Source organism: Plecotus auritus, assembly GCF_963455305.1.
Source record: "Plecotus auritus genome assembly, chromosome: 7".
NCBI classification, from domain to species: domain Eukaryota; kingdom Metazoa; phylum Chordata; class Mammalia; order Chiroptera; family Vespertilionidae; genus Plecotus; species Plecotus auritus.
Window position 1 is genome coordinate 70,455,547 of NC_137774.1, and position 17,602 is coordinate 70,473,148.

General features: G+C 44.6%; 1 protein-coding gene and 2 pseudogenes across 4 annotated transcripts in view; 1 reads left to right on the forward strand and 2 right to left on the reverse strand.

The window, feature by feature from the left end:
* Nucleotides 1-17,602, forward strand: part of CRAMP1 (cramped chromatin regulator homolog 1) — a 74,580-nt gene that overhangs the window by 11,343 nt on the left and 45,635 nt on the right. For both annotated transcript variants that reach the window (XM_080680807.1, XM_080680806.1), the window contains exons 3-4: nucleotides 5,505-5,698; nucleotides 12,154-12,307. In XM_080680807.1, the coding sequence (XP_080536933.1) occupies nucleotides 5,505-5,698; nucleotides 12,154-12,307 (348 nt within the window). The remainder of the gene's footprint in view (nucleotides 1-5,504; nucleotides 5,699-12,153; nucleotides 12,308-17,602) is intronic.
* LOC308254463 (large ribosomal subunit protein uL11-like) lies at nucleotides 4,362-4,913 on the reverse strand (annotated as a pseudogene). The gene has a single exon. The product of its transcript is annotated as a large ribosomal subunit protein uL11-like (transcript).
* On the reverse strand, nucleotides 13,166-13,733 carry LOC308253619 (protein LSM12-like; annotated as a pseudogene). The gene has a single exon. The product of its transcript is annotated as a protein LSM12-like (transcript).

Here is a 17,602-nt window from a genome sequence, read left to right on the forward strand (position 1 = left end):
CCTCAAATGCAAGCTCTGGAGGGTAGGTTGTAGCTGGAGTTGGTGGTTTGGGAGACCAGAGAAGAGGCAGTTAACGATTGTGTTACCTGGTGGTGGCACAGAGCTAGCCTGGGAAAATGGCAGTGGAAATGGGAAAGAGGAGAAGCCAGGTAGCATCCAGGCAACTGGAGGATTGTGGCACTGAAGTGGGTTGAGAGGGAAGTGTGGGTTCTGTTTTGGAGGCACTGGGGACTAGGGCGGGCAAGGGGCACAGCGAAGGCCCCTGCTCTGTGTTCTTGGTTTCTGAGCTCTCATTGAGCATTTGCTCTGTGTGAGGCCTTGTTGCCAACCTTGGGCATGGGAAAGTAAGACACTGTTCTTGCTTTCAAAGAGCTCATGGTGGGGAATCCTATTCTTGTACCTCATTTCCCTTTAGGCTTCTTAGATGCTGCTCATTGTGTAGACTCTTGCTATTACTCTTTGTAGCCTCAGACACTGAGCCACAGAGAGAGGCTTAACTTTGGCCCTCTACTTTTTGCCAGGTTCCTTGCACTCACTCCTATCCCAATGCCCACCCTGTCTTGTTCAGATTGTCTTCTCTTTCCACTTCTTGCCTCTCTACCTCTATTCTCCTCACCTGCTTCCCTCTCTTCCCCTTCAGTCATCACCATTTTCATCTGAATTTTTCTGCCCTGATGGTAGCCTTTCCCGGTAAGCACCATCATGTTATACCAGCATCTCTTATCTTGCTTCTTTTTTTTTTTTTTTTTTTTTAAATATATTTTATTGACTTTTTCACAGAGAGGAAGGAAGAGGGATAGAGAGCTAGAAACATCGATGAGAGAGAAACATCGCTCAGCTGCCTCCCGCACACCTCCCACCGGGGATGTGCCCGCAACCAAGTCACATGCCCTTGACCGGAATCGAACCCGGGACCCCCCAGTCCGCAGGCCGACGCTCTATCCACTGAGCCAAACCAGTTTTGGCTCTTATCTTGCTTCTTGTTTTTCATGCTTGAGCTGGAGTCCTGGGCTGAGCCTGAGGTCAAGCGATGACGCATGTCTCTCATCTGAAATGTTGGGAATGGACCAGATGCCACAGTGCTCTTTCTAGAAGCTTTGTGATTCTATTTTACTTTTACAAGACATTATAAGGTCTGGAATGATGGGTACCAAGTGTTAAAAAGGGTTACTTGGGGGTGGTTTGCTTTCTTTTTTGAACATTTACATTGGCCTACTGAGGATGTATCATTTGGAACTATCAAGAGGGAAGGGCTGAACATCTCTGCCCAGCAAGAGTGGCTGGCTGCTCTGAAGCCTGTTTGCTACCTCGTGTATCTTGGCAGAGCTGCTTTGACTGTTGTATCTTCTTTCACAGCCATGGTTTTGGTTTATCCTGCACTCTACCCCTGAGGTCCCTTCCAGCTCTGAAATGCTTCCAGTCTGTTTTCCTTCACCATTCATTCTCCTTGTCTTGGGTCACCAGTGCTGTGATCTGGTGAAATCTCAAAAAAGCTAGCAAGATAGCTGCATTAGAGGATTTTTAAATGCACGTCTGTTACTTTCAAGTACATCGAATGTCAGTGTGGGCTGGCAAAGGTAAACCAAAGGCTATGACTGTAGGGCTGGTTAGCAAGTTGCTCTTATTTTGGAAAAGGAGTTTAGTGAGTGTTCAATTAGAAGTGAAAAATGACTCGAGATTCTTTCTTGTGGGTAGTGCTGAGGTAGATAGGCAGCCCTTCCTGAAATGACTAAATGAGGAATTGTGGGCTTCAAGTCAACCAGAACTTATATTTAAGAGTGTTTTGTGTGTGGTTGTTTTAAAAACATATTTTATTGATTTCAGAGAAGAAGGGAGAGAGGTAGAAACATCAATGATGAGAAAGAATCATTGATTGGCTGCCTTCTACACGCCCCCCACTGGGGATTGAGCCCGCAACCTGGGCATGTGCCCTGACTGGAATCGAACCGTGACTTCCTGATTCATAGGTCGACACTCAACCACTGAGCCACGCCGGCAGGGCTAAGAGTGGTTTTTTAAATGGCATCTGTAATGTGGTCTTCAGTTCCCAGCAAAAGCATCTCAGATATTCTAGAAATGGAATGAAAATAATTATCCCTGGAAATGTGCTCTGAAGTTGCCATACCTGTTCCAAACATCATGTGAAGTGCCATGTCCATTTTCTTTTTAAGTGTACAGGTTAATGCCTTTAATATATTCACAGATGTATGCAGTAATCACCACTATATAATTCCAGAACATTTGGTCACTTGAAAAAGGAACCCATGGGCAGTCACGCTCCATTTCTCCCAGCCTTTGGCGACCACTATTCCACCTCCTGTGTTTGTAAGTCTTGCCTGTCCTCACCTTGCCCTTTGAAAGCCTCCCAAACCCCTGCCGTCCTCCCCAGGCCTGGATATGTAGGGGCAACACCTACCCAGTGCTCTGGCTCCAGTGTGGATACTGGCCCTCCCCAGAGTGCACAAGCCAACACCACTCTGCTAAAGGTCCAGACATAACACGGAATTGAACAGACTCATGTGAAACTGAAATATCTGCTATAAGAACAGGCAGCTTGCTCTGTGGGGCTCTCAAGCTCACCATCCTAACTTGAACCCCCTCCCAGGTCTATTATTTGTCCATGTTTCAGGTTTGCTTTGATGAGGAATGGACAAAGTCAAATTGTGTATTCAGTGCTTCCTTAGCCTTCTCTGTAGCAGAGATTATGTGGGTTACCTTTTTGTTACAGGTGCATGTAGGATGGGAAGGGGCAGCTGGAAAGCAGGCTGGGGTATAAAATGCTTAACTTGATTATTTTTTGTTTTACAACAGTGTATTTAGGACTGTCAATGTCAAGCATTCAAATATAGCACTGACTGGCACTTGCTGGGATGATAGAAATGTTCTGTGCTGTCCATTGCAGTAGCCACTAGCCACGTGTGGACATTGATGCCTAGAAACATGTGGCTAGTGTGACTGAGGGACTAAGTTTTTGTTTTATTTAATTTTAATTAATCAGTCTTTAAATCTAAATACACTCATGTGGTTACTGGCTGTCAAATTGGACATGATAGCTGTGATGACAAACCAGCGATTTCTGGTATATAGTCATGTTACGTTAGGACAGCGATTTTCAACTGGTGTGCCACAAGAATTTTTAAAACATGCAGTACCTGCCCTAGCTGGTTTTTCTCAGTGGTTAGAGCATGAGCGTTGGCCCTTGGACTGAAGGGTCATGGGTTTGACTATGGTCAAGGCCCCGTACCTTGATTGCAGGCTCGATCCCTGGCCCTGATTGGGACTCGTGAGAGGCAACCAATCAATATGTCTCTCTCATATCCATGTTTCTCTCTCTGTCTCCCCCCTCCCTTCCATTCTCTCTAAAAATATCCTCCAGTGAGGATTAACAAAAAAGAAAACAAAACATGCAATTCCTGTTTAGTTAGTGACAACAGCCAACACAGTAGCCGTGCTGTATGAATGAATCAAAAGTATACCTATTTTTTGTCAGATCAGTAAAAATATATTTTTTGGTGTGCCATAGAATTTTAGTAATTAGTTTATGTGTGTCATGAGATGGAAAAGGTTGAAAATTGCTACCTAGGAAGTCAGCCCATCCATTGCTAAACTGATACACCTTTCCATACAAAAGACTCAAACAACTAATTCAGCATGTATGAAAATACATTCTTCTTTCTGAAAGCTGTCTGATGGGATTAACTGTTTTGGGGCACTCCCTATTTTGACCTAACATTTATGGTACACATATTGAAAAGTGTGACAGTGGAGAGTGACTCTGCTTCCCACTGTTCCCCAGGCAACCCCTGCACCAATGTCTTGTGTTTTTTCCAAGGATAGCCTTTGAAAGCTTACATGGATCAACAGGCTTTAAATTTTTTCATTACTTTTATTTCTGTTGGTTTTTTTTGGTGAAACTGCTTGCCTTTCATTCATCCTTTGGGGTAGACCCCTGTCTAGGGAGTGAGAGAAACATGGCCCCAGTCTGCATGTTGCTGCCCAGGGAGGGCCCACCGATTTACCAAGAAGTGAATCTCAGTGGAAAAGCTCTTGATTACCTCATTTAAAAAAACATCTTGACAATAATCTGCATTTGTTTGGCTTCTGCTTTTTAAAGCGCTGTCATTTTTATGATCTTATTTTTACTCTCGTTCAGAGTTTTAACGGTTTCTCCCATTTGGTAGTCCTGCAGTTCTATAGAAAGAAAATGCTGGTTATCACAGGGATACGCTGGGAGTCCTCCTCCCTCTGAGAGGAAGGAACTAGAAGGGTGGGAGCATTTGGTTAGGCCATAAAAATTTTTTATCTGTGACCTTTAACTCTTGTTTATTGCCTCCATTGTCCTAGAGTACAGAGTTCTTGGTTTACTGCACAGCATGGAAGCCCTGTGTTGTACAATTGAAATATTTTTTATTTAAAATAGCTGGGCATTCCACTGCACCACTGTTGATATCATCTGTGATGTCCTGAGGGTGGTGGCCATCAACACTGGGCAGTCCCCAAGATCTCTTTAATGGTTCCAGAGAGTTCTCTAGCTAAAGACCAGTGCTGCATCTGTTGGGCAATGTTGACAGTCTCATCAAAAGTGGTATTTTCACTGTGCTTAGTGGGTTGTTGTTTTTTTTTTTTTTTTTGCTTCTTTCTTTCTCTTGACGGTTCTTTGAGGGCTTTGATAATCAGGGCAGAGGCAGAAGATACTACCTCAATTTGGGTCTGTCTGTTCTGAATGGTCAATTCCACTGTAATTCTCAGACCCTTCTAATCATCTGTTGCTTTGGTGATGTCATCACAATTGTTTTTGGAGACAGTCCCAGGGGGCTGATGTTGGGAGCCAGGGCAGATGTGGCACCGACTTCTCCACTGTGCACCTAAGGTATATGACTTTGATTTTGTTGGTGGTTGTACTTTGGCGGCATGGTGGAGGCGGCTGGTGTCAGATGAACCCAGATTCTGGACAACCAAAGAAGTTTGCACCTAGGCCTCCTGGAACCAAAAGCTATAAAGACTTTTTATAGATATTTAGGGATCACATCATCAAATTTTCTAAAGTACTGATTATATCTAAAAGAAAAGTGTTTTTCTCATCAATTTAAATATTTTCTTGAGTTTGAAACTTCAATTTGTTTATTTAAAAAAAAAGAATTATTTCAGCCAAACCCTCATTTGAAAAAGACACTATGAAATATGTTTGATTTCAGTTCACAGAGGGGAAAGAACTGTATACCTCCATCGTGGACATATCATTGTGCTCTTTAAATGATTCCACCTAAACGCTTTTTCTCCCTTTTTTTCACTAAAAATATATGAAAGAGTCACAGGTCAGGTCAGGATGATGTCTTTACTGAACAGCCCCATTAGGCACACAGTAGGTCCCAGGTGCTGTCCCACTATATAGCCTGTGATTGAGGAATGTGGAGTGGGACCTCAAGTGGATCCTCAGGCAATGGGCCTCCCCAAGCCTCTCCATCTTTTTGGAACAGATCACTGTATAGTTCTTTCTCTCAAAGGAGCTGATGGTGGTGGATCATCATCTGGAAATGGGCCTGGGGTTGCCCCTGCTGCCCCCGCAGGGGCCTCTCGCTCCTCCTCCCGGAATTTAGGATCTTCTGGCGGTGAGAAGGAAGAAGGCAAAAAAGTTCGGCGACAGTGGGAGTCATGGAGTACCGAGGACAAGAACACTTTCTTTGAGGGGCTGTATGAGGTGAGTTATGGGACCAGAAAAGGCCATTCAAACTCCTAGCTTCTTATCACTTGTATTTCTCTTTCAGTTTCCCTTTGCCTTTTTTTACCACATGGTTACTAGATCTACTAGGTCAACAGTTCCAATGGGGAGCCCCTAATGTGACTGACAGGTGTGAGTTGCCAGGGCTGAAGCCTCACCCTCTGACCATGGCCTGTTTTCGCTTCATTGTGACTTCAAAAGCTGTTCTAGAGAGGTGGCTATTTGGAATTTTCTTTATATGTTTCTCTTCTTTTCTCAGATTCTACCCATTGTCTCTCAGACATACTCTTGACTGCAGAGTGGTACCTTTCTCTATGGACCTTCCCCTTGTAGTTGAGTGGGCCAGTCAGGAGGGGTGTTCTCTAAGGGGGAAGGGCAAGAGGACACTTGCCACATCAGTCAGAGCAGCCAGTTCAGTCCTAAAAGCTGACCTGGCACAGACTGTAAAGTCCTAAAGATAGAGAAAAGCTGCTTCCTGATCCCATAGCTCAAAGAAATGGCCATCCTTGCCGGCCATTTTACTTTCATGTTTTGTTTTGTTTTCAAATCTTTTTTTTTTTTTTTCAAATCTTTGTAATGATAGTAAACATGCTTTTTTTTTTATTGTCAATGCATTAATACGATATTTCATAGTTCTTTCTGTTCAGTACCTTTTTTATGTCTATAAAAATTCTATTCTCGCCGAAGCCGGTTTGGCTCAGTGGATAGAGCGTTGGCCTGCGGACTGAAGGGTCCCGGGTTCGATTCTGGTCAAGGGCATGTACCTTGGCTGCAGGCACATCCCCAGTGGGAGGTGTGCAGGAGGCGGCTGATCGATGTTTCTCTCTCATCGATGTTTCTAGCTCTCTATCCCTCTCCCTTCCTCTCTGTAAAATATCAATAAAATATATTTAAAAAAAAAAATTCTACTCTCAGATGTAGGCAAATTCATAGTCTATGTGTTTTCTGTCTGCTTTTGTAAATAAAGTTTTATTGGAACATAGCATTGCCTATTTATTTGTGTATTGTCTCTGGCCAATATTGACTGCGGTGACAGAGTTGAGCAGTTACGACAGATACTGTGAGTGGCCCACAACATTTGAGTGTTAACCTTCTGGCCATACCTTGTTCCACTTAACCATTGTGTTGTTGCTGTTCCTTCCAGATCCTGTTATAAATAACAGTACAGTGAGTATCTTTGTGCACATACCATATTTTAGGATACCTCTTTGGGCTATAGTATCTAAAGTAAGTTGGTTCAGTCAGTGAGCCTTATTCTTTTTTCTTTCTTTTTTATTTATTAATTTGAGAGAATGATTTGTTGTTTCACTTATTTATGCATTCATTGGTTGATTATTGTATGTGCCCTGACCGGGTTTTGAATCCACAACCTTGGTATTCAGGACAATGCTCCAACCAACTGAGCTACCCTGCCAGAGTGAGCCTTATCCTATCTAATAATCCTATCTAAGAAAAGGGTAATATGCAAATTAACCATCACTCCACAAAGATGGTGGTGCCCATAGCCACAAGATGGCGATGCCCAGTCCCCTCAGCCTCACTGGAGTCCCTCAGTCCTGGGGTGGGCTGCTGCTGAGAGCAGGCAGCTTGAGCGGCCTGGCAGAATGCTTGCTTTGTCGCCATGGCAACGGAGGGCCTCTAGGCAGCGGGCACGGAGCGGCTGGGGTGGGTTGCTTGCTTCATCGCTGTGGTGATGCCCTGGCTGCAGAGGGCCTCTGGGGAACAGGGGGGCTGGCCCACAGCCTCCTCGGCCTAGTGCAGGCCTGGAGAGGAGACAGCGGGCCTGTCTCCCACGGAAGCAGCGTGGCTCCTTCCCGGCACCCATGCTCTCTTCCGCCTCCCGCGGAAGCTGCACGGCTCCCAGCAGCGCGCTGCAGTTCCCGGCCTACTGTGCGCGATATCATGCGATGGGCTACTAATTCTTTTAATAGTGAAGGAATTGGAGTGATAGAAAAGTGTGGCCACACCTATGAAACAGTTTTATAAAGGAAGCAGGCTTTGAAATTGAAACCATGAAGTGCTCATAGAGACACCAGAAAAGGAGACTCGTAAGTGGAGGCAGAGAGCTAGAACTTGGTGCCAGTTTCTGAACATTCCTGGGGCTGATGGAGCAGTTTGCCAGTCTGGGATGGAGGAGGCCCACGTGTTGGTGTCATTTGACTCAGTTGTCCAAGAAGAGAAGGAAGTGTACACATAGACTTGTTCTAGTAGGTGCAGAGTCATTCAAATAAATTCAAATGTGTTCTGTTTTTTCCCTTTGACAGTTTTAGAGTAAAGTATAGAGGCTGTTTTTATGTAGATTATGTCCCTAAATTGCCTACTTTAAGCTTTCTGTTAGGCATAGAAGACTTGTGATTCCTGGAATGTTCCTAGAATAGCAATCATTGCTGATGCCAAGTTGAGACAGTTACTGCTTTAATGTGACCCTTTCCTCTTGGGCTCTACAGGGTGATTGGCAATGGTTGTCAATTAAAAATAGGAGGGGAAGAATTCCCAATGACCTGCCTTTACCTTTTTTTCAGGTGGATTAGTTCATTCCCTTTTCATTGGGCTAGACTTCTTGTTTTAATTTTTCTACTGGGTAGGTATTTCTTTTGAGGTTACCTGAATCCCTTGATTAATAATAATAATTGGCTATTCTGATCACTTAATGCTTTCCACCATTGGTACTATTTATGCCAAATAGTGTGAGAGTGTGTTTATTGTTTGTATGAGTATTGGTGTGTGTGGGTGAGAGAGACAGAAAGAGAGAATATGAGTGCTTGCTTTATGTGTGTCATTTTGTGTATTTGACCAAAACTCAGGACTCTCTTGGGGTCTTGATGTATGCTGATTAGCTGGGGCATATATGACCATGAACATCTTGAACTCTGAGGTATGGAGGTAAAGGCTTCTGCTCTGCAAGTGTCACTTCTGCAGTGTTTGTCCAGGTTGTCATTGCCTTTTTTATACGTACAAGTCTGACTTAGCTATGCTTCAAGTGACAGAGACCTAGCTCAGCGCAGCAGCAGGAGACAAGGGGATTGATTGAGTGGCTTTCATGACTGGGAGGGACAGGGAGGGGCTGACTCAAGCTGGCAATGTCATCTGTTCTCTGACATCTTCTTGCATTGGGGGTGACATGTCTGTGCTTATTCTCTCCATTTCAGATACACCCCAGAGGCAAGACATCCACCCCCACCCCTATTCCAGTTAAGACTGTTCTGAGGAGGATCCAGATTAGCTGAGCCCATCCTAAACTCCTCCCTGTGGCCAGGGTCATGATCATGGTCATGGCCTCCATGACAGAGGAGGTGAAAAAATCAGGGCGAATGCCTAGACCCACATCATCGTCCTTGACATCCTCTTACTCCATTTCAATGGCAGTTCTTCACAGAGCCTATTGTCGGCTTTCCATTTTCCCTTCTTATGTCTGTCTGTCTGACTGTATTTGCTTCTGTGGTACAATTCTTACTCATAAGGCCAGTATCGTGTGCTTCTTGTTTACCAGGTTGATAATTGCTGAAAGCCTCATCTAAGTGTAGAACACTATGGTCATGCTAGAAATGCTTGGAAGTGCCCAGGAGAGGCCGAGCTGTCTTGGGCCTCTTATTGATAGGTATGGGGCATGCTGACGTCAGCTGCTGCTTGATTGAGAGATTTTAGGAAAGTATGAAGACTGAGCCAGGACAGGCCATTCATGGAAAAGCCACTGCAAACAAACAGCTTGGATTGGGCTGCAAATTGGATGGGACAGGGTCTCAGGGAATCACCAGGGCAGATCAAACAGTGTGAGCCAGGCTGATGGAAACTCAGGTATGACTGTCAGTCAGCTCTGTGATGGGGGAGATCTCAGCATAGGAATAATGGCCCCTGCAAGCACCTCTGTTTAGGAGAAAGCCACCCCCAAGTTCTTGCTCTGATGCCAGACAATCCAGTTCCTCCCCATATGTCCCTGGATCACCCCAAGCCATTGCCCCAGTGCTGAAGCTCCGAGGGAGCAAGTCCATGTGCCAGCCCTTTAAGGGGAACTGCCTGGGTCTCCAGCTGCTTCCGCCACACTCAGCCACAATCCCTGCTAGTTTTTACAACCCGAAGTTATGGGGACTTCTCTTCCCAGCTCTGGAATCCTGGGCTGGGGGGCTGGTGTGGAGCTAGGACCCCTTGCTCCTCACGGAAGGCCTCTGCAGCCAAGATGTCCCTCCTGATTGAAAAAAAATGCCACACATGGGTGTCAGACCAACCCGTTTCATGCCTCCGCCCCTCCTACCAGTCTCTCTGTCCTTCTCTAGTTGTAGGACTTCCATTAAGCCAGCTTTCAGGAGGTTCTGAATGATGGTTGTTCCATATTTTAGTTGTATTTTGATGTGGTTGTGGGAGGTGGAGAGTACTGTCATTTACCTACACCGTCATCTTGGTTCTCCCTTAACTTTGCATTTTGAAACCATTTTAGACTTGGAAAAAGTGGCAAAGAAAGTACAAAGAACGTCATGTGCCCTTCACTCTGCTTCCCCAATGTTCACATAACTGCAGTATGGCCTGCAGATGAGGAGAATCAATGTGGGTACAATACCTTTACTGACCTGAAGGCCTTACAAGGCTGCCTTGTTTTAACATCTGTGCTTTTACCATGGGCTTATTTTCCAGCATGGAAAAGACTTTGAAGCCATCCAGAACAACATAGCTCTCAAGTATAAGAAGAAGGGCAAGCCCGCCAGCATGGTGAAGAACAAGGAGCAAGTGAAGGCCTTATTCAGATTGAGCTGGTATTCCCACAGACACCCTTTTTGGATCAGGATCCCACATTGCATTTAGTTGTCATGACTGCTAAGTCCTGGAACAGGTCCTCTGTTTCCTTTTTTCCCCCACTCTTTCATGACCCTGACACTTTTGAAGACTCCTAGACTGTGGAACAGCCCTCAGTGTGGGCTTACTAAGGCTTGCCTCCTCACAATTCAATTTTCTTTTTAAGGATAAAGTAAGGTTTTATTTATAGTCTTCTAGTAAAGGGGACTGATTTGATTTTCATTTTGCATTTTTGTTAGGAGCACCGCAGGAGTGTTGTGCTGCCCTTGGAGCATCATATCTGGAGTGCAGGGTGCAATCTACCTCAGTCCTAGTGGTGTGAATGTGCATCTCCTAGGTTTTCCAATGCCAAGTCATTTTTTACTTTGATACTGAGTCAACACCCTGTTTCTCATTATTCTTCCACTAATTTTAGCCACCATTGCAGCTTCTTCCCTGAAATAACTGTTACAGTGATGTTTGCCCAGTGATGATCTTCTGACTCTATTATTTCTACATTTATTAATTGGAAACCCAGTGCAAGAAAAAGTCTTCCTTCTCCAATTATGTATTTATTTGGCTTTTTATAGTATTTGTGTGGACTCAGGTATATTTAGGCTATTCTATAGGTTATAACCCATTCTTATCATTGTTATGTTTTCCCTTTTATTTTTCATTTACAGTTGACATTCATTATCATTGTTGATTTTGTTGCTCAAATTGTTCTAGATTTGGCCATTGGTAACCTCTTCAGGTTGGCTTCTGTGTGCTTTCAACACATTCCTATTATACTTTGAGCATGTCCTCACTTTCTGGCACCACAAGATATTCCAGATTCACCTGGTACTTTCCTTGCCCCAGATCTGGGAGCATCCATTTCTCCAATGAGCCCTGGTTCCCTTTGGAAAGTGGGAAATTAGAAGCTAAGGGTGTTTGTTGATGCTGGGGTGCCATTACCTCTGGGCCCTTCATAGTACTTTTTACTGGCTTGGTTCTGATGAGAGTATCAACAATAGGTTTCCATGACAATACCTGAAACAACAAAGATGGTGACTGTGTTCCCTAGGACATAAATTCTTTTCTGAAAAATCTAAGATGTATTCGGCTTTTGAGTGGAGGTGTTGAAGAACAGGACAGTCCATAGATGTATTCCGAGCATAGTCTTTGTGATTCTCTTGTTAAATGTTCAAATTTGCTATCCCTATTCAAATATAGCATATATTTTATGTGATGAAAGTGCTGAGGGTGCTTCTGAATGGTTAATGTCTTGTTTTATTTTAAGATGCCAGATGCACAACCCTCTGAACACCCCCGTCATGTTCTGTTCTGATGGTTGTTTCACAGAGCTGTCTCATTCAGGGTCTCCAAAGAACTATAGAAATTGGGCCATTTGTCTGAGTAATAAGCTTTATGTTTTTCCTGCTCTAAGGACCTTGCCTCTTTGATATTCACTGCCTTCAGAGTTCTATCCCTCTGTTTCCATCGCTGCTGTAGCCGTTATTCTGATGAAAAACTGAGTTCTAGGGAAGCAAGGTTGAAGTTGATGCACAAATAAGAGCTGTGAAGAACTTGATTGGTCGCAGTGGTTCCCTTTTTCTGGAAGTGTCTGCGTCGTACAGAAGGCTGCCGTGTTTTAACATCTGTGCTTTTACCATGGGCTTATTTTCCAGCATGGAAAAGACTTTGAAGCCATCCAGAACAACATAGCTCTCAAGTATAAGAAGAAGGGCAAGCCCGCCAGCATGGTGAAGAACAAGGAGCAAGTGAGGCACTTCTATTACCGCACGTGGCACAAGATCACCAAGTACATTGACTTCGACAATGGTGAGTGTTTGAGGCTCAGTCTCTGGGGAAGTTGGGGGGCAGGGTTGGGATCTGGTCAGGAGCAGTTTTTGAAAAATCACAGGACACTCTCTGGTGTCATTCTTGCCCAGCCATGTGGCCTGGGATGTTCTTTAAAAATAAATAAATAAATAAATAAATAAATAAATAAATAAATAAATAAATAAATAATAAATCTAATTCAAGCGATGCTGGGCAAAAAAGGGAAAATTTGAAGTGAGACATCTGTCTGCTGTTCTAGTCCCAACTTAAGTATCACAGCCAACTTATTTTATTTTGGAAGAGAAGATGTAAAAGTTTTTTTCAATCATTCAGAAGGCAAGTATAGCCACTTATAAAAATAGAATGGCGGGGACAGACTAGGAAATGCAAGTCAGAGGTGAAAGGATAGAGCCAGAAAGAAAATTTCAAAATAAAATTAAGAAGGTGACTGTTCCAGAAGAGGGCTATGAAGAGGACATGGTGGATCAATCTGTTGGTCAAGTAATGATTCAACTTTTAACACGTTAAGCGCCAAGCCTGTTTTGTGTTCCTTTCCGTTTAGCCCGCGATATCCAATTTCACCGATAAGCTGGAGGCCGGAGACTGACGAGGTCCAAACGGAAAGTATAGTGTCAGTCACCGATTACTGATGTGGCGCTTAACGTGTTAAATTATTCTCTTGTTCTTTTTGTTGGGTTTCTTCTTTGTTCAAATCTAAGACTTAGAGATGCTGACCCTTTGTTATCAAGAGCCAACAGGAAATATAGGGTCCCTTCCTTCCCTCGGCCTGCCTCTGCTGAAGCCACCAACCGTCGCCCCTTTGGCTGGATGCTGTACGAGTCCTCCATGTATGTGGACTCAGGACGACAGGGCAGCCTCCTTCTGTGGTTGCTGGGCTTGTGAATGCTGCAGTATCTTTTGGCTTTCCACATCTCTAAAACTATTTTGTGTACATGGCTCAGTGCACTCTCTTTGTTTTACGGTTTTCCACTTGATATGAGGATGTAAGAACCACTTCTTCCATGACTATGATGTTTTTTCTTGCCATTTAAAGTTGTTAATGGTCTTGTGAATGGTCTGGAAGAGCTGCTGGCCCTCTAGAGAGACCAGCGCTGACTGCATAGGCCTGGCTCAGTTTTTCCTCCTCTGTCCGTGCTTTGCTGGCAAGTTTACTAACATTGAGTGACGCTAGGGGAGGAGGAGTTTCTGTTTGGTCATTAATTATTTCCACTTCTGAAACATAGTATAAGTTTATGAACAAGATGTCTACATGGTTGGGCTTTCCACTGGAAAAGGGACATTTTAAAGCCAGCATTTTGGATTGGTAGTCGAAGGGTATTGCTCTGCCCTGAAGCCACTGCTCCTGGCATGTCTGGCAGGACACCTGGCCCCTAATGCCGAAGTATTTGCCCAGAGGAGCCACCATCTTGGGAGAACAGCTGTGGCTGGCGGCAGCTGCAGTGGGCGAAAGCCAGGCGCCCAGTGAGCACTGCCATGCTGGCCAGGCCAGTTTCACCTACTTTAATCTTACTCTTCATTTCTACAGTTTTGGTCATAGGCCATTCATTCCAGACATTTGTTTTTACTGACTTCATTTATTTCTGATGCTTCTCTTCAAATAATACCACTTTTGATCCAGAATATGAGCCCTGGCTGGTGTGTTCAGTGGTTAGAGTGTGGGCCCTGTGCACCGAAGGGTCTCGGGTTTAATTCCTGGTCAAGGGCATATACCTGGGTTGCAAGTTGATCCCTGGTCCCTGTTGGGATCCATGCAGAAGGCAACCAGTTGATGTGTTTCTCTCACATCGATGTTTTTCTCTCTCCCCCCTCCCACCTTTCTTCCCTTCCACTATCTCTAAAAATCAGTGGAAAAAATATCCTTGGGTAAGGATTAACAAAAACAAAAAACTGATAGCTGCTGTCAGATCACTCCCCCTTTGAACCTGTGCTGTGAGTCCTTCGTGGCAGCCTTCTCTCCCTCTCTGCCTGCCCTCTGGTGTTCTCCTGGCCTGGTCAGTGTGTGTTGGCCAACTAGAATAATCAGGACTGACCCATCAGGATGCTAGGACCAGGACTTCCTCCTCCAGCTTTAGAAAGACCTAGAGAGCTTGAATCAAGCTGTCTCTTTTTTTTGTAAAGGGTCAGATGATAAATATTTTTGGCTTTGGGGGATTTACAGTCTTTATCAAAATGACTTCACTCTCCTGTCTTAGCTCATTGTAGATACAGTGTAAAGGAATGCATGTTACTGTGTTTCAGCAAAACTTTTATTTACAGAAAGTGGCCCTGGGCAGGATTTGGCCCGTGAGCCTTGGTTTGCTGACCCTGCCCTGGAGAAATTTGTTTGGGGGCACAAGCTCCAGGCAGTCATAGTAGTTAGCTAACACCTTTCTCTGAGTAGATTTCCCTTTGAATCTTCATGGACATCTCTCACCCACCAGTCATGGTTTCGCTGGGTCTACCTCAGAGCTTTTCAGACCAGTCCTCCTAGGTCCTTTCTAGATCATTGATGTTCTCCCTCTTTCTGGTCTTGTTCTTCTCCAACCCACCCTCCACATAGCTTTATCCACACAAGACCCATGTCTGCCTGTCCCCCTGCCTGAGCCCCCTACCCCTTCCCTGTCCCATACCCTCATCCTACCTGCCTTGGCTCACAGGGTGGGGTTGCCACCCTCCTGCTAACCTGCACTTCTTCAGTGCCTTGACTCCTGCCACCCCTACTCTGTTGTCCTCCCTAACCCCATTCACCTTCCAAGACTGAGCTCCTATGTCAGTGCTCCCAAAAATCCTTCCGTGAATTCTCTTCTGCCCTCACTGCCACCTCATCATCTCATCGTGGGCCTACTCTGTGCCCATCATTGAGCACATTTCGTACTTTTCCCTGGAAGTGCTATCACCCTCACTGTAGATGAGAAAACCCTGGCTTAGCATTGGAGGCCCTGGCCCCAAGCCACCCAGACAATAAGCTGAGGAGCTGTGCTCCATCGGCCAGCATCTCCTCACCTTTATCTTCTGTAAATGTAATGTTTTCAGACCACCTCTTCATGTTGCCATAAAATTTCCCCATGTTTTTCATGAAATGTTAATTCTTTGAGTTGACGTTTTTATTTATTTATTTATTTTTATTTTTATTTTTTAAAATATGTTTTATTGATTTTTTTTACAGAGAAGAAGGGAGAGGGATAGAGAGTTAGAAACATCGATGAGAGAGAAACATCGATCAGCTGCCTCCTGCACACTCCCCACTGGGGATGTGCCCGCAACCAAGGTACATGCCCTTGACTGGAATCGAACCTGGGACCCTTAAGTCCACAGGCCAATGCTCTATCCACTGAGCCAAACCAGTTAGGGCGAGTTGACGTTTTTAAATGAATAAACTTTACCTTTCCTTTTGGACTTACAATCCATTTCTAGTGTTTTTATTTTTTTTAATGAGTTCATCTTCTTTAAAAAAATTTACTAATTTTAGAGAAAGAGAGGAAAGGGAAGAGAAAGATAAAAACTTCCATTTGTTGTTCCACTTATTTATGTACTCATTGGTTGAATCTTGTATGTACCCTGACTGGGGATCAAACCTGTTGGGCAACCTTGGCCTGTCAGGACAACACTCTAACCAGTGAGCTACTCGGCCAGGCCACTTCTATCTGTTTTTAAATAATGCAAAGTGGACATCTTTTTTCATACAGCCCTTTGTTCCTTCCAATGTACTTCCTTTAGCTAACCTCACACAGTTGGGATAGCTAAGTCTGCATGGCACACGGGAATTAGTTTTAGTTCTTTGGCGCTTTCTATGTTGTCTTTTACATCATTCTGTTTTTTGTTTGTTACATATATTCTTTAGTTACTTTCTCAAAGTCAGTCTGTCTCATCTTGAGTTTCTTGTCATGAGTGCTGCCTTCTGGGAGGATGAATGTCCAGCCTGCTGGCCTGGTTGTCTGTCTGCTGCTTGCTGTATTTCCCATCTGGTCTGTCCTTGATAAAGGCAGGAAGGAGCACCTGGCAATCAAGTGCGTTCCACTCACAGCAAGTTCCATCTTCACAGCAATACCCCATATAAAGTGCCTTTTTACTGCTGAGCTAGTTTTCGGCTCCAGCAGGTTCTGTCTGGCCAGGAATGCTCTTGTTTATCACTAGTCATTTTAAGGTATCTTTCCGGCTCCAAAGCCTTCCACTAGCCACCTCATGCGGTCCTCGTTCCAGTCCTTGCAGAGGACATGTCTCAGCGTTTGCTGTATGTGACCAGGGGACTGTCTGGGAGGAGGGCTCACCATCCCAACTCCAGTTCCTCTAGTTGCAGGGGCCTTCTATCCAGCCTGTTATCTTTATTTGGGAAATACAACACAAACAAAACCTTTAAACAGCATATCTGTTTATGTGAGATTGCCACTTTCTACAGACCCACGGAAATGGGCCGTCAGTGTCCACTTTTGGGGGGCATTTCCTAGGTTTGACTCGGCAGGCCCTTCACTAATACTTTTTATTGGTTTGCTTTCAGTGTCCACAAGACCATTAACATACGATTCTCTGCTGGCTTCGGTGTATTGTGGCAAGTTAGCAACATTTTGTTCTTCCTCAGGTTGGCAGCACAGTGTCTGTATGTGCTGCTGTGCTCAGCCATAGCTGTCACTGTTGCTCAGATCACTAGCTTATTTGAAATATCAACGCTGGTCGGGATCCTACTGAGTCCACCGCTGCTGCTAATATCTGTGATCTTCACAGACAACCTCCCTACCTTTCTGGGTGTCACTCGGGAATAAGTTTTAGCTGTTTGGCTCTTTCCATGTTGTCTTTTACATCTTTCTTTTTTTGTTACATATATTCTTGGGTGACTTTCTGAAAGTCAGTCTGTGAGTGCAGGCCCTTTATCCACTTTGGCTTTTCTGGAAAAGCTCTCTTCCAATGAGAAAGGCGGACACCAGTGTGTGAGAATTGGGAAGCTGCTGGTGATAAAGTGTGGAGGCAGCGGGGAGAAGATTCCAGGAGCTGTAAACTAGCATGTTCTGTCCTTTCAGTGTGACCATGCTACTGACAGAGTGGGCAGTGTTGTAGGGGACGCTCAGATTCCCAGTGTAGATGTGAGCCCTCTTCAGCCCTTCTTCCAGCTCAGGGATGAAGACAGGATGAGTCCGCTGCCCTCAAGTTATATTCCTGTACTGTACCTTGGTTCCATGGCAAGCTCTGCAGGATAGACCCAACATGTGTCCTTCCTTCCTTCCTATGGCCTGTGTTTCCTTTTCTCCCTCCTCTCTATCTCCTATCTTCTTGGCATCTCATCATGTCTTTTTGCTGGTGTTG